Source organism: Triturus cristatus, chromosome 3_1 (assembly GCF_964204655.1).
Source record: "Triturus cristatus chromosome 3_1, aTriCri1.1, whole genome shotgun sequence".
In the NCBI taxonomy this organism is placed as follows: Eukaryota; Metazoa; Chordata; class Amphibia; order Caudata; family Salamandridae; genus Triturus; species Triturus cristatus.
Window position 1 is genome coordinate 954,584,460 of NC_140583.1, and position 15,341 is coordinate 954,599,800.

The following is a 15,341-nucleotide window of genomic DNA, read 5'->3' on the forward strand; positions in this document are numbered from 1 at the left end:
TTTTAAATTAACCGTTAAGACCAGCTTAACAAATAACGAAAGAAGTGTCTGCACCTCCAATTTTTGGCCTAAAGACAACTGGTCATGGTCAAGCTTGCAACGACAACTGTAGTATACCTGCTATCTGTGCTCCCAACTAGAGAAAAGAGAAATTGGGGACAGAATTCAGGACCTCTCTTCACTTTTTAGGCTTTCGCCTATTAAATGGTTGATATAAGGCTGGCCAGACCCCATCTTATATGCATTTCTCCTCACAGAGAAGAGCTCTCTTGGACTACACTGAGGTACCAGTTGACACCTTCAATGTAACTGTGGACTTCAAAATTGTATTGCTCCTAGGTAGCAATCATTCCCCTCACACATAGCTATTAATCATGATCACTCCCATTACACAAATGTAATATCATTGGGAGACTCAACTGATGTAAATCACTGAAGAGAGTGAAATGGACAGTGGGGAACCTGATCAACCTAGCAGAACGCTTAAGCATTATAGCACACTCTGTCAATGCTGATGACAATGTTTGCTCTCATCAAAGAAGAAGGTCGCAGGTCAAATCCATGCAGAGGTAGGGAAAACAGAGGTATTAAAACAAAAATATACACACAAAAACAACCTGCCTGGTTAAATAATAGGGCGGAATATCTCACCATAATTGATAGCGCTGAGTCATACTAGAGCCAGGTGATTCAAAATATTAGTAAAAACTTAACTCAAATCATTTTACATAAAATAGTAAATAGCATTTTTATTCCAAATTTTCCATATTTGATATATAGCTTTTCAAATAAACACAACGTTTGACTATATATAGTGTTTCATAGGATATAAACATAATGAAGACACAACTTATATAGAAATGCTCTTGCTCTGAGAGAATTCATACACTACCTCCCAAACCAAACTGTCATACTAACTCTCATTCTGCATACATACCTTCCAGGCCACATATATCACTTGTACCATGAGACATAAAAACAAACATCTATAAAATCAGAACAATAATTATAGAGGATCACAGGTCCAAAACAACAATTCTTTATCCAAGAATACTTAAGGATACTTGTCATATAAATCTAACGCATTTCATAGTAGGTCAATAGAATCCCAATACTATTTAGTTCAAATTGGAACGGTATATTTGAACTGACTAATGTTAGAATTCTATTGACCTACTATGAAGTATGAAATGCATGTTATATCCGGAAGATTTAAGCTTCTTCCTTATGGACTTTCATATTGCCTCACTTTCAATAGGACTATGTTTGATGATCTCTTCTGGTCCCTTGAAGTTGAAGATTTGAAAATGAGATGGTGATGGTGTAAGTAAACACCAATCAGCTTGACTAGTGTCAACTCGTTTTTGTGATTTTTTGTCTACTTGGAGCTTAATCCAGAGCAATGGTTCCTCATGATGGAATTTGCTTTTTTGTTCCTGTAAGGATTGATTCCTTGTAATATAATGGTTCTGACTGCCCACCTTTGTAAATTGTCTATAGATTCCCCTACCGACAACCTCTTGAAGTAAAATTTAGTGTAGTGTTGTTCTGAAGAAGGTGGCTGGATGAAAGTAGTTTCCACACCGAAACATGTGTTGACCATCCTTTGAGAGAGACTCCAGCTCACAACACTACAATGGCTAAAATCCAATCTGTTTCCCTGTTGTTTTTTGGTTTTGTGTATGTGAAGAGTGGCTGGGTCGGTGTATATGGAGTTATATAAGGATATATGGAGTTATATACGATGTACGGTGTACTGATACAGTGTATATGGAGTTATATGGATATATATAAGTTGTGATTCTGGTAGTGTGTAGGAGCAAGTGGATGTCGTGTGGGGGTTATCTTAAATTTTAATGTGCTTTTTGTGCCCAATGTACAGTGTTTCATGAAAGCAACCTATGGAATAATATGTTCAAATTATGTGAAAGCAAATAATGAACTAGAGTTGAATGAGTTCTTTGGTGATATCAAGAAAAGTATTTTTCTTAGGGGTCAGAACCATAAGCACAAATTCGGCTCTCAGGAAGAAATACCAGTCAAGTGTGACTTTTCTCATTGTTTTCTGCTTCAGAGAGCACTAACCATTTTAAAAGAGTATTGCACACATAAATAATTCATTCTTACAAAGACAAAACAAAAGTGGTGGTCTTTGGCTGGAAGATACAAAAAACGGCAATGGCAAATAGATAACACTAAAATTGAACAAATTGCTAGGTACGAATAACTGCACTTATGGTTGGACGAGCGTAGAAGTACTACATTTTATCCAGCGCCCAAAAAAACTACAACCTCAGCCCTTACAGCTTCATTTTTTAAGCTAATTAACAGGTTATGTGACATGACTCTGAACAAGATTCTTTGTGTAGTAAGGAGCAAAATGATGTCTCCCTTAACACATGGCCTATGGACTTTTTGTGGGGCGTTATCAACATGGTTGGCATAGCACAATGCAGCTCCTATAGACCTCTTTTTAAACTTTCTGACAGCTCCCAGCAAGCGCAGGTGCATTTAGAATTTAATTTGTTCAAGCAATCTACAACCCTTAAGGCTGCTCTCTTTGTTTCATATTGCTCTAAGTTTGGAGGCACCTTGAATTACTTATTTTGGCAAGAAATAACACCTCCCTAAAACAAGCTCTTGGTGATGCATATTTGGAGAATTCTCTACAGACCTTGCAGTTTAACACCATGTGGATCACAGGTTATTTATAGCTATTAAAAATTAGCTATAAGGGAAGGAAACCTTATTTCGCTATCCAAAGACTGAGCAGACTTAGAACTTAGGAAACACATATAGATGGTCCTAAGTATGTACAAAACAATGCAAGGCAAAAAGTACCTAGAATTACCTCTCAGCTTAGAGCAAAAGAGAAAACGGGTTAGGATAAAGTTTTGCCGACTTCCGATTAGAGGTTTCGGTTATGGTCAATGGCGATACAGGCAACAAATTATAACAGCAGTAGGCCTGGCATATTTATTGTGAAAAGCTGGTATTACCTTCAGTACATTTAAGGGTGGATGGATATTACTCCGAATGAAGGCCTGCAGAAAAGAATTTTGTTACATGGAATCTCACAGTTTACTGTAGTAGTTAGGGGTTTTGGTGTTGGTTTCCCCGGTGACAACTGGTGGTTATAAAAGATTTATCTGTGAGAATACTTGTTAGGAACTTTTAGGAGAAAAAGTATTTTGCTTAGCAACTGTGATTTTGTATACCTTTGTAATTCTATGACTGTGTGCCTGATGGTTGCTTACGAGAAGCTTATAATCAAAACAGTGGGCTTGTTATTATCTGCTTATTATGAAACGTTATCTCCAAGGCAGTAAGCATAGTTAATTCATTATGAGAAGCATTTGTTAAAGCCACTAGACCTTTATCAGTGAGTTGTTATCACACAGTGTTTACAGGCTGTAGGCAGCTTTTTTGTTACATGTAATTTCACAGATTACTGTGGTAGGCAAGGGATTTGTTGTTGGCGACCCAATTTGAGAAACCCTGAGAGTCTCATCATTAGGAAGGTGGAATCTGACTGCATGGTTACCCTTACTTTTTTCCTGGTGTTTTGCTGGTTTTCGACTTAGTCTGACTGGGATCCTGCCAGTCTATCTGCTTTCTCCCTAAATTGGTTGTTCATGTACTTTTGGTACACTCCAGATTGGATTCTGGGGTACCCTTATCAGTCCCTAGTATATGGTATACTATGTACCCAGGGCATAGGTAGCCCAGAGGCCTCTCGGGCAGCATGTATTATGCCACCCCTGGGAGACCATTCAAAATGACACCACAGGTCTGCTACAACAGCCTGTGTAGGGTGGTGCATGCACCCCTTACTTAGATATAGGTTCACTATATCTACTCCATATCACTGCACATATAAACCTATAAGTCACCCCTATGGAAGGCCTTATCAATCCTGAAGGCAGGGTGCTGGGTTTTATGTGTGAGGGTGCTCCTGCATGAGCAGAGCCCCTCTGCAGCCTTCGGGAACCTATATTCCGAGGTTGTTGGTGATGCAGCCAACCATATATACTTAAGTGCATTATTACGTCGCGGTAAATGCTAACTTTAAAACGGCTGCATGGAAACTTGTCGTGTTTGGTGTCAAACACCTTGGATTCATACCTCCACACCAGTAACTGGTGTGGGAGGTATGATTCCACCCTCCTAGAGGAAGAAATATGACAACACCGGTACACCCGGTCCCAGCTTTACAGAACCTGGCATCACAAAATGGATGCTGCCAGCCACAGACACGAGTCTGCCCTCCTGCTGCTGGACGAAACTCCGGCAGGGGAAGGCTGGACAACAGGTTTCCCATCACAGGGAGGTGTGACCACCTCCCAGACAGGCTTTAGTGTATTGGAGCTGGGTGGGTGCACTCTGAGACTGCTTTGATGTCTGCACTGGGGGCACATTTGGTGTCCCTGTGCATAGTCCAGCTCAAACCGGTTGCAGGAGCCATTCACTGCTGCTCTGGCGCGAAACTGAACAAAGGACATGGGTGGAGCCACCCCGCTGTCCTGACCCTCCCATAGGTGGGTCCCAAGAGTTTGTCCCACCCCTTCCTTGGTTATAATGTAGGAACCCCTGACTACAGGACTTTAGATTTACCTGGACGAAACTCTGCTACAGAAGCCAAGTACTTCGACTATCTGCACTATGCAGGATGACTGAAGAATCTCCCTTGGAGTAAAGGAGTTACTCCCCAGCAAGGCAGGCACCTTAAACGCATCTGACCGGTTTGCATCTCCCGAACTCCTGAGGACTCCGAAGACTTCTGCAACATAGGAGGTGGATTCACAAGTGTCCCCGAGGTTGACTAGTGTTCTCAGCAATCCTGAGACCTGCATCCCTTGTGGGGACCGTGCAACCCGTACCCCTGTGCACCGTGTCCATTTGCAGCAGCATATGCTTTTCGGCGATCCCTGAGGCTGTGCTTTGGGATACTTGTTGTTCTGACCCCGAGCAGTATTTCCACTGAAGATTTCTGGCCTACCCTCCACGAGTGTTCCATGGGCTGGTATTTTGTGATTCAACTTGAGGTCCCTTCGCGATCCCTGGTCCGTCGACCTGTGGGTCCCTGTGAAGGTAACTTTGACTTTCTGTGGGCTTTCCTGGTTGCTCCAGACATGCCCCGACTCTCCATAGCTTGGAGAGTCCCCAGGACCTTGTTGGTTCCCACCGAAGCATCTTCCCTCTGACCGCATGGGTTGCAGTTGCCAAGGCTTGTTGGTGTTCAATCCGGACACTGACCCCCCAGCATTCGACATCCTTCGTGGGACAGCTCACCTCTAGACTTTGGTCATCGTTGATGTCGCCTGGTCTCCGTGGCTGCAGAGTCAAGCTTCACCTCTTCTCACTTGAAACACCTGACATCGGTGGGCATTCGTCTATCATGTGAAGTGACCCAGACTCTGTCCCCTCTGCTTTCAGGTTCTTCTCAGCTTCGATCCAGGCTTGGATCACACCGGACACTTTTCATCTTCCCGGCAGCAGCACTTCTTTGCCTCACGCCATTGAAATCAACAAGCGTTTCCGACACCACTTGACCCCTATGCACCCGGCTCCTCTGAGATAGGTAACACGGGTACCTCAGTACTCTCAAAGGTGCTGGCCTTAGAACATTCTATGTTCCAAAGGGTTTGCTTGAAGTCCTCTCCTAAGTGTCCTTAATCTTTAAAATTCCAACCGTGATTTTCCCAGAGTTGTACGGAGCTCGCATCTGTGTTTTCACACTGCACCTGTCCTCCGTGGGTCCCCTGTGTCACTACTTTGGGTGGTTCCTTGAAGTGCCAGTGATTCTACATGCTCTAGGCACTGTGTCTAGTCAAGTCGTGGTTGTTATACCACTTTCTAGTATATGGTATTATCTCCTCCTGGGCCCCACTGTGTATTGTGCTATTTACTGTCTTTCTAGTGCTTCAATATTGTGTGCCTTGTTCTCTAATCTCATAAACAGGCTAGTAGAGAGTGTTTAGTAATACATATATAAATTGTATATATTCCTTGTGTGGTTCTCCTTTCATTTGGTCATTCAGGAGGTTATAATCGGGTAAACCAAGCTGCTTTACATTCCTTCTAGACTTAGCCTGAAGGCTGCTCTCCATAGCTACCACTAGGATAGCTTTCAATAAAGGTTGTCTTTAACCTAATCATCAATAAGGGTCGTTTGGACTGGTGCAAGGTGCCCACTTTAACTAGTGGACAGTCTATACCATGCCAACTTCTCACATCATCAGGACTGTAATAAACCTGGGGATGGCTGAGTATTGGAGGTGGTCTCATCCATTAACGTGAGGACCACTGGGATGTACTTTTGTATGGGGGTCTTGGCAGGCCAATGTAACAATATTCACTGTTGTACTGTACGTGCAGAGTTAGTTACTTTAGATTGGTGGCATCATTTTCCACGTCAAAGAAGGAATAATCTTGCCATATGTTTTCCTAAGATACAAGTTTTTGGAGGATTCTGCAAAGCGTTTTCCCGATCAGAGATACGTGGCAATTGAGGAGCAGCTGCTGGAATAAGGTATAAGGTACAGCTCGTAAAACGTGGCCCGTCTGATCCCAGAGTAATCACAAGAAGCGTTTTCCTGATCAGAGACATGCAGTAATTGAGCAGCAGTATCTCTGATAGGGAGAACGCTTACAGTGACTACTCAGCGATCAGACTGGTCACGTTTTACGGGCTGCACCTTATTCCTTATTCCAGCAGCTGCTGCTCAATTACCATGTATCTCTGATCGGGAAAACGCTTTTTGTAACTACTCGGGATTAGACTGGCTACGTTTTACAGCTGCACCTTATTCCAGTTTGCTACCTTCGCAGAAGCCTCAAACAACTTGTATATTTGGAAAAATATAGCAAGATTATGCCTCCTTTCACGTGGCAGATGAAGCCTGCGTGGCTTTTCGAGTCCTTGTAAATATGGCTCCTTTACACGCAACACTTTGCGTGAAAGGGACGTGCCATGGGTGTTGCTGTGGGTGTTCCCATGCAACATCCATGGCTTCTGCCACATTTCCGGATTTACGCGAAATCGTTAACCTGGAAATGCGTCAGATTGCAACGCCTCCGCAGGGGAGGCGTAGGGCGGCGCAAAGAGGAGAAATTTTTCATTTCTCCTCTTTTTTTCCTCTTTCTATGCATGCTGCCTTCTGCAGCACACATAGGAAGAGGAAATCACCTCTTGTGATTGTTTTTTGAGCAGGAAGGTGTGCCTTTTTGCACAAAAACAATCATCCCCGAGACTCAGGCACCCTTGCACCATTGTGCAAAGTGTGCCTCCATCGGCGCATGTGCGCCAGCACAGATGAGAGCAAAGGGATCCGTCATATCGTTGTAGATATGACGCATGCCTTTGCTTTGGAATTAACACAGCGTGGCGCAGCCAAATGGCTTGCGGCAGCGCCCTTCGGTAATTCCTTGTAAACCAGGCCCCATGTATTTCACTACACAATGAGAAAGCAAGTCTTTTGACTGCATTTTCCTGAAAATCAGCGGTTTTCTGGGGTGCTGAGCATAATTGTTGCCTTATGTGTTTCATTTCGGTATGCATCAGTAAACGAATCGGTACCCTTTGTACAATGTACAGTCGAACATATACAAACGCTGCTGCGCTACAGGCCTTGATGTACTACACACACATTGATGCATTGGCATTTCACATATTTGGCCACAAAATAAGATAGGGACAGCTAACATGTACACACTGCGGTACACTCTCTGTAGAAACAAGCCTGGAGTATGCATTTTCCGCTCCCCTGCTAAGAAGTCTGATTGCAGCTTTTCTAGTCCCGTCGTCTGCTTGTCTTGGAGTCTACATCTGTACTTTGTTTTAATCATGCCTCATTATTTATGTAAAAAAATGGCAAGCACATTCAAAGCACACAGGCGAGAGGAGGGTGCACTTACAGTCTTGTCTCACTTAATGCACAGATGGTCTCAGTGTTCACGTGCCAGAGGGAACTCCCTGTTCTTAAAGTATCATCTTATGAAAGTCAGATTCCAGATGTACAAATGGCTTAGTATTAGTAAGCAATGCTTGGAAAATAGCCATGTGAAGACATAGTGATATCTATATAAATTCAGTAGTACAAAACTCTTGGATGGTTGTAAAATTACCACCAAACGCGGAAGAAACAAGTAAAATTCGTGTCACGTGACGGCGCCTCATGCTGCCAGTGAAATAGACGCGTTGACAAGCAGCAGCTGAATCTCGTTAACGCCCACTGTCGCCACACTCACTCACTCTTCTATCCCTTGGCATTTGAGACATAACTTTTAGGGTAATTTTAAAGAACTTGAAATGTGGAAGGAAGGCACTTTGAACACAAGTATTTAAAAAAAAAACAGAGCATTTATCTAAAATAGGTGGGTGAGGGGAAGCAGCCAGGGCATAGGCGCGCAAGTCTCGGACCGGACCCTATTCAATGGTGTGATCTTGGCCCAATCAGTTGATCTAATTGTACCATTACCCTTACCATTCATGAAACTGCCTAGCCTCCCCATTACTAGCTACTGTAAAAAGTGGCCTTTTGCGTCATACCAGAGGCGTAACACAGGCCCCCGCAGCCCCCGCGGTGCGTGGGGCCCCAAGCTCGAGGGGGCCCCCGCAGCACAGCGCTCTGGCTGCATAGCTCCTGATTGTGCCCGGAGGGGGGCCCTCCACGTGCCTTGCAGGGAGGCCCCTTCGAGTTTTGTTACGCCAGTGCGTCATACATTAATTTGTTGCATGTTACGCATAAGGGTGAAAAGTCACTTTCATTCTGTCTGCGTACATGCTCCTGTTTTATGACTGAAGCCAGTGCTCAGACATGCCTTAAAAGTACAGAGAGCTAATTCTTGCAGGACGTCTGTTTCGAGCTGCTCCCCCCTTGCCTTGCCAGACCAGTCTTCAAAGGGCAGGTCAAGATAACTCCACACACAGGAAAGAGAAAGAAAGTGCTTTGCGCACTTTCCCGCTGCTCACGCACTTTATTTTGACAATCCAAATATACAACCTGGCATTAAATAACAAAGTGTATCTTCGCAAAGAGAATAAATAATAACTGTGGTAACGTTTTCTTGACCCAACCATCAATCGAAAGAAAACCCGAAAACTGTACGGTAAACTTCAACAACGTTAAGTTCACGGTGTCAACATAAAATATTCATATTACACCATATTATTTTGCAATGACCAGACAACCACATATCAGTATTTCTCTGTGCCGTGCTCGCCCGCCGTTGTCTGGATTCATTATGTTTAAGGTCTGCTGATAATAAGGGGACATTTCCGCATATCTGTAAGATAAAGCGCTTACCGAGCCATATGGAGTTCCGCAGCACTCCGTCCTTGTAGCCCCACCCCGCGGCCAGAGCCCACTGCCCGACCAGGGAGTACACGAGAAGCATCATTGCGCGGCTGGAAGCCTGCGGGTTTCAGGAGGGAATCCGAAGAGGGGCTTCAGTAGTAAAGCTCTCAGTGGCTGCCCAAATTCTTCTCCCACATCTGGCCCTCAGCTCATTTAAGGTTTTTTTTTCTCCTTTCCAGGAGTGATGTCAGTATGGCTGATCCAATTGTGCTGCAGCTGTAACATTTCCCAACTGTGCGGTGACTATGAGAATGAGACTCGACGTCATCTCTTGAATTAAACATATCCGAAGGTGTGGTGGTGTCAGCATAATTCTTTGGAAACATTTTTCTGTACTCAAAAACTTATATTTTCCACTTTCTTGACTGTAGAAGTCCCACCGGTTCTAATTGCCCCACTTTCACATTTTGGCTCTCAAATGGTATCTTTATTTACTTTGCATCACTTCACTGTACTTAGGAATCTGTCAAAAAGGATGCGGCTACATTCGAAATACAACAAATGGAACATATGCTTTGAAAATAGTCCATAAGGTCTGTGGGCAACATGATACCTTGACAAATCGTTTCTATTACAAGAAAAAGAAAAAAATGGGAGTGACACGAAGCCTGGCAGGCAGAGGGCTGGTCGAGTTCTTCTGGTGTTTCTTATCCGCTCTTTGAAGTGTTCACCTTTGAATGCCCATTCACAGCATACACTAGAATTGTTTTGAAAACTGATATATGTTTGCACTCGAAAATCCCCAATATGGAGATGGGTGGGGTAAATGTATTGCATCCATTTGCATTCCAGCTACTGCCTGAGTCCACTATTTGTAGTACATTAAGATGGCCACTGGTATTGCATCAATTTTAGGACATCCTCCATCATCCATGTTAGGACATCCTCATGCCCCACTTCTCATCCCTACCTCTCATCCCAATTTCTCTATCATCCCTACTTTTCATCCATCTCCCCTACTTCTTATAATCCCTGCTTCTCATCCAGTATTCCTACTTCTAATTTCCATCAGCTCTACTTCTCATCCATCCTCCCTACTTCTATTCCAACATCTCTACTTCTCATCCCTGCTTCTCATCCCTTATTCTCATCCATCACCACTACTTCTTATCCATTATCCCTATTTCTCATTCATCATCCCTACTTCTCATCCCTGCTTCTCGTCCATCACCCCTACTTCTAATCTCTACCTCTCATCCATCAATCCTACTACTCATTCATCACCCCTACTTCCCTTCCATCATCCCTACTTCTCAACCCTCATCCCTGCTTCTCATCCCTACTTCTCATCCATCATCCCTACTTCTCATCCATCATTCCTGCTTCTCTTCTATCATCCCTACATGTCATCCCACATCCCTACTTCTCATAAATCATCCGCACTTCTCATTTACCATCCCTACTTCTCATCCCTACTTTTCATTCATCATCCCTATTTCTCTGCCAACATCATTACTTCATATCCCTTATTTCTCATCCATCACTCCTACTTCTCATCCATCATCCCTGCTTCTTATCCATCTTCTCTGCTTCTCATCCCTACTTTTCACCCATCATCCCTTCTTCTCATTCATCATCCCTACATCTCTTCCATCATCACTACTTCTCATCCCTCAGACCTGCTTCCTATCCGTACTTCTCATCAATCCTCCCAACTTCGCATCCATCATGAATTCACTCCATCTACGTCGTCACTACTCTCTAATTTAACCAAATCAGCTTTATAATTTGTCAAGAAACGAAATAGTTCCCCCAACACTACCCAGTGCATAACAATAGCAAGATGAAAAACTTTAAAGCTGTAATCGTAGCACCAAGTACCTGCTAGCTGTGCATCCGCGCTGCTGAAAGCATTAAATGGGAGTGGGAGGTGTAAGTATCTTGACCTGGTTTCCAACCATTAGAGCGCTCCAACCAAAATGGCGCCTATGGGTATCCAAAAGGTAGGAAAAAAATAGCTAACGTCTCACTCAGTGTTAAAGACACGTCACCTATTACTTCACTATTCTCCATTTTAACCAAAACACTTCATAATTCGTCAGAAAAAAACAAATAGTCCCTCCAACACTTCCCAGAACATCAAAATAGCAAGAATAAAAACTTTAAAAGTGTAATCGTAGAACTGATTGCCTGCTCGCTGTGCAAATGCTCCGTTAACAGCATAAAATGGGCATGGGAGGTGTGGGTATCGCGCCCTGGTTCCCAAACACCAGTGCTTTCCAACCAAAATGCCACCTCTAGGTGGAACCAAAAGATAGGGAAAACATGGCTAACTTCTCACTCAGTGTTAAGTTCACTCTACCTATGACTGTACTATTCTCTAATTTATTCAAAACAAATTTAATATGTGCCAGGACAAACAAATAGTGCCCCTGCACTTCCCAGAACATAAAAATAGCAAGATTCAAAACTTTAAAAGGGTAACCGTAGCACAGATTACCGGCCAGCTGGTGGAATGGGGACCCCCCCTTACAGGATTGGGAGGCCCTTACAGGGTTGGAGGCCGCCTTGCAGTGCCGGGACTACAGGGGCTTGTGTTATGCCCCTGCTCCTTAGAAAAGTGTTTCAGAGATAAAAGGCCTCAATATGTCTTTTTGAGCTACCAGAGCACACAGTGATGTGGCATTTTCCTGGTTGTCAGCTGAGTGCCTGCTTGTTGTGGTGTTGGACTAGGCCCTCTCTCCAGGGTCATCCCAAACTTTTTGCCTTCACCACTACTGTTTTCTGAACCCGTTTTTGTTGGCTCTTAGGACTCTGTGCACTTTACCACTGCTAACCAGTGCTAAGGTGCTTGTGCTTTCTACTAGTACATTTGGCTTATACCCAATTGGCACATTTAATTTACTTTTAAGTCCCTCATAAATTGGTACTACATGTACCCAGGGACTGTAAATTAAATCCTGTTACTGGGCCTGCAAAACATATTGTGCCCCCCACTTAAGTAGCCTTGTCTCAGGTCTGCCATTGCAACCAGTGTGCAGTTTTAAACTGCCATTTCAACATGGCAAAATAAACCTTTTGCTAGGCCTAAAACGTCCTTTCTAAAACATGTCACCCCTCAGATAAGCCATAAACAGCCTATAGGGCAGTGTACATTATATTAAAAAAAGTTACATATGTACGTTTAAGTTTTACATATCCTGATGGTCAAAAACTCAAATTTGTTTTGCACTACTGCAATGCCTACTTCTACCATAGGATAACATTGGGTTACCTTATTACATTTAATAAATGATACCTTTGCCTTGGGGGCGGGTAGAAATATCAAATCATATCAAATGAATCTTTATTCGGATAAACATATCCATAAAAGAATTGCACAGATACAATTTACAAGTGATCTTAATAAGAATTCTATATAAAAACCATAAACAGGATCTCATAACGTGGACAGTTAAATGTACAGGCACAGAACACCAGATACCAGGCTAGGCGTCAATTCCATGGTCATCAAGTTAAAAGGCATTATCAAAGACATCAGATCAGGGATAATTAATGGAATATTCATTTTCATATCTTAAAATGGCCAGTTGTAGCAGCGGTCTCCTTTTTTCGCTGGCATAAGAAACATAGAAACTCGATAGCACAAATTCACAGTTTTAAGATTACTGATAAAATTAAAAGCATTTTTAGAATACATATTTTTTTCTTTTAAAAACAGGATTTGTTTCCTCAAATCCCTATAAAAGTTACAAAAATGTAAAAAAATGCAGTGTAGTCTCGTTGGACTTGCCATTACATGGGCATCTGATTAACTTTTGGGAACAAAAGCCAATCTCGGGGAAATCAACCAAAAAGTGCAATGTGCCTATTCGCAATCTTGTTAAATAAAATCTGTGTTGGATATTTGGAACTAAGATGAGGTAGGTCTAGGCATTTGATTGTATGTGGCCTGATACGTACATTAACACAGTCTGTTTGGCACACTCTCTCTTTTCTCTATCCGCCATCCTTTTCCCCATCAGAACAGATTTTAAATCTTTCTTATTAGATTGTAATACTCCCTCCAGCTCATCACAGCTCAATTTTCCATCCACCTCCTTAAGCAAACTGTTTACGAAAGCCACCAAGGTATTCTTGCTCTGCGTTCCAGAGTAAGATAGTCTGTTATTATCTCTTTGGTAAATTTAGTGTCATCTTTACTCCATATGTTATACCAGAGTATTGTAACGCCCTGAACGTCTCAGGATCGTTTAACAGACACGATAATGAGGACGCAACCACTTGTGAAGGGTTAGTTATTTTAATGAAGGCAAAAACAATACAACGAATAAACAAAAGTTATAGTCACTGGAATCCTCCAGGCTAAGTACGTTACCAGCCCACAGCACGGATGGTCCTAACCGTCCTCTGCATATACGCCGATCCCGGCGTATGCCAACAGAGGGCAGAAATGAAATGGCCGACAATGCCAATCGGTAGGCTGTGAGGGGCACGACGAGTGTTGGGGAGAATCGAGGAGTCAGGGAAACACCCAGCCGGGGTCTCTACCTGAAGGGAGCAGCCGCTCAACCTCTTCCTCCGACTGCACCGGGACGCGGAGTCACCTCCTGGTGATGCGTCACCGATACCCCAATCAAAAGCAAGAAGACTGAACCGAGAGCAGCCGCTCGATCGATCCTGTGGACTTCCGAGTCTGTAACGCGGCAAACACCTCCTGGTGTGCGTTACAGCTGGCAGTCCCTGTATCTCTGGTCGGGCTGGGAGTTACGACTCCAACCAGCAAAAGCGCCACTGCGCTTTGACTCAGCCGAGTCAAAAAGCGAAGCTCAATGGTTGACCGGTAGAGCTTCCGGGTCCTTCACAGGTGACGATGGGGCAAGACACGGCCCAGGGAGTAACGACTCGACCTACCTCCGTTCTTGCCTTACTGGAGCACCACTCCGGAACACTGCTCTTCACGAAGCAGGTACGTCGGTGTAAACACAATATCCGACAGCCTTGTACCTCCCGGTTCCTCCCTTTATAGGGCGTGTTTTCCTTGAGTTATGTAACAGCTCTCCTGTTTACATAAGGGCGTGTTTTCCCTTGAGTTATGTAACAGCTCTCCTGTTTACATAAGGGCGTGTTTTCCCTTGAGTTATGTAACAGCTCTCCTGTTTACATAAGGGCGTGTTTTCCTTGAGTTATGTAACAGCTCTCCTGTTTACATAACCTCTCAACCGCTAAGCATCCTGGGAGATGTAGTCCGTTTACGCTGGTTACCGTTTTCCTCCCCTCGCATGACAGGAATTCTTGACAAGTATGATGGAGCTTGTCTGCAAGCCATCCTCTAGATAGAGCACTCCTAAATCCTTATGAGCAATATAAGAGGAGGTTGAACAGTGCACTGCTAATCGTCTGTACAGGAAAAGATTTTCCTATGTCTGAAACAATTTACAATTTGTCAGTCACGACACGGGGCTCTATAATTGACACTAGGAATACTTTTACTTCTATATATAGTCAACAGCTCTCTAATGGACTTACTACCAATTTTGATGCACATCTAAAAAGGGCTTCTGAAGATCTAATGAATTTCAGTTTTGTTGCTTCTACATGAATCCCCCATTGGCCATTACTAGAGAAGTTCACACCAAAACATGTAAAACTTTCTGTTGCAGCTAGTGTTACTCCCTTAATATGAGGAATTTTATTCTTGTGTCTCCCTTTCTTACACGTCATGGTAAAGGTTTTCTTTAGATTCATTTTCATATCTATGTCCTTCATGTATGGGGTGAAACCGTCTATCAGGTGCTGGAGACCATTACCAGTTCTAGATAGCAGGGCGGCGTCATCAGCGTACAGGAGTACCGGTGTTAGAGGATGGCCAACTTTTGGAACATCTGCATTTATCTTTTGCAAAATCTCATCTACCCCATTAATATATAGCGAGAATAAAAGAGGGGCAAGAATGCAGCCTTGCCAAAGTCCTCGGGTTATCTTAAACCGTGATGTAACTTCTCCCCTTGGCCCGTAATATATCCTGGATGTTAACTGTGC

At 43.4% G+C, this 15,341-nt stretch overlaps 1 protein-coding gene across 1 annotated transcript in view; it reads right to left on the reverse strand.

Moving 5' to 3' along the window:
- TNFAIP6 (TNF alpha induced protein 6) overlaps positions 1 to 9,495 on the reverse strand; it is a 156,903-nt gene extending 147,408 nt beyond the window's left edge. Inside the window, exon 1 of the mRNA XM_085645597.1 lies at positions 9,309 to 9,495. Coding sequence (XP_085501723.1) covers positions 9,309 to 9,402 — 94 coding nt within the window. The 5' untranslated portion in view covers positions 9,403 to 9,495. The remainder of the gene's footprint in view (positions 1 to 9,308) is intronic.
- Positions 9,496 to 15,341: the final 5,846 nt, after the last annotated feature.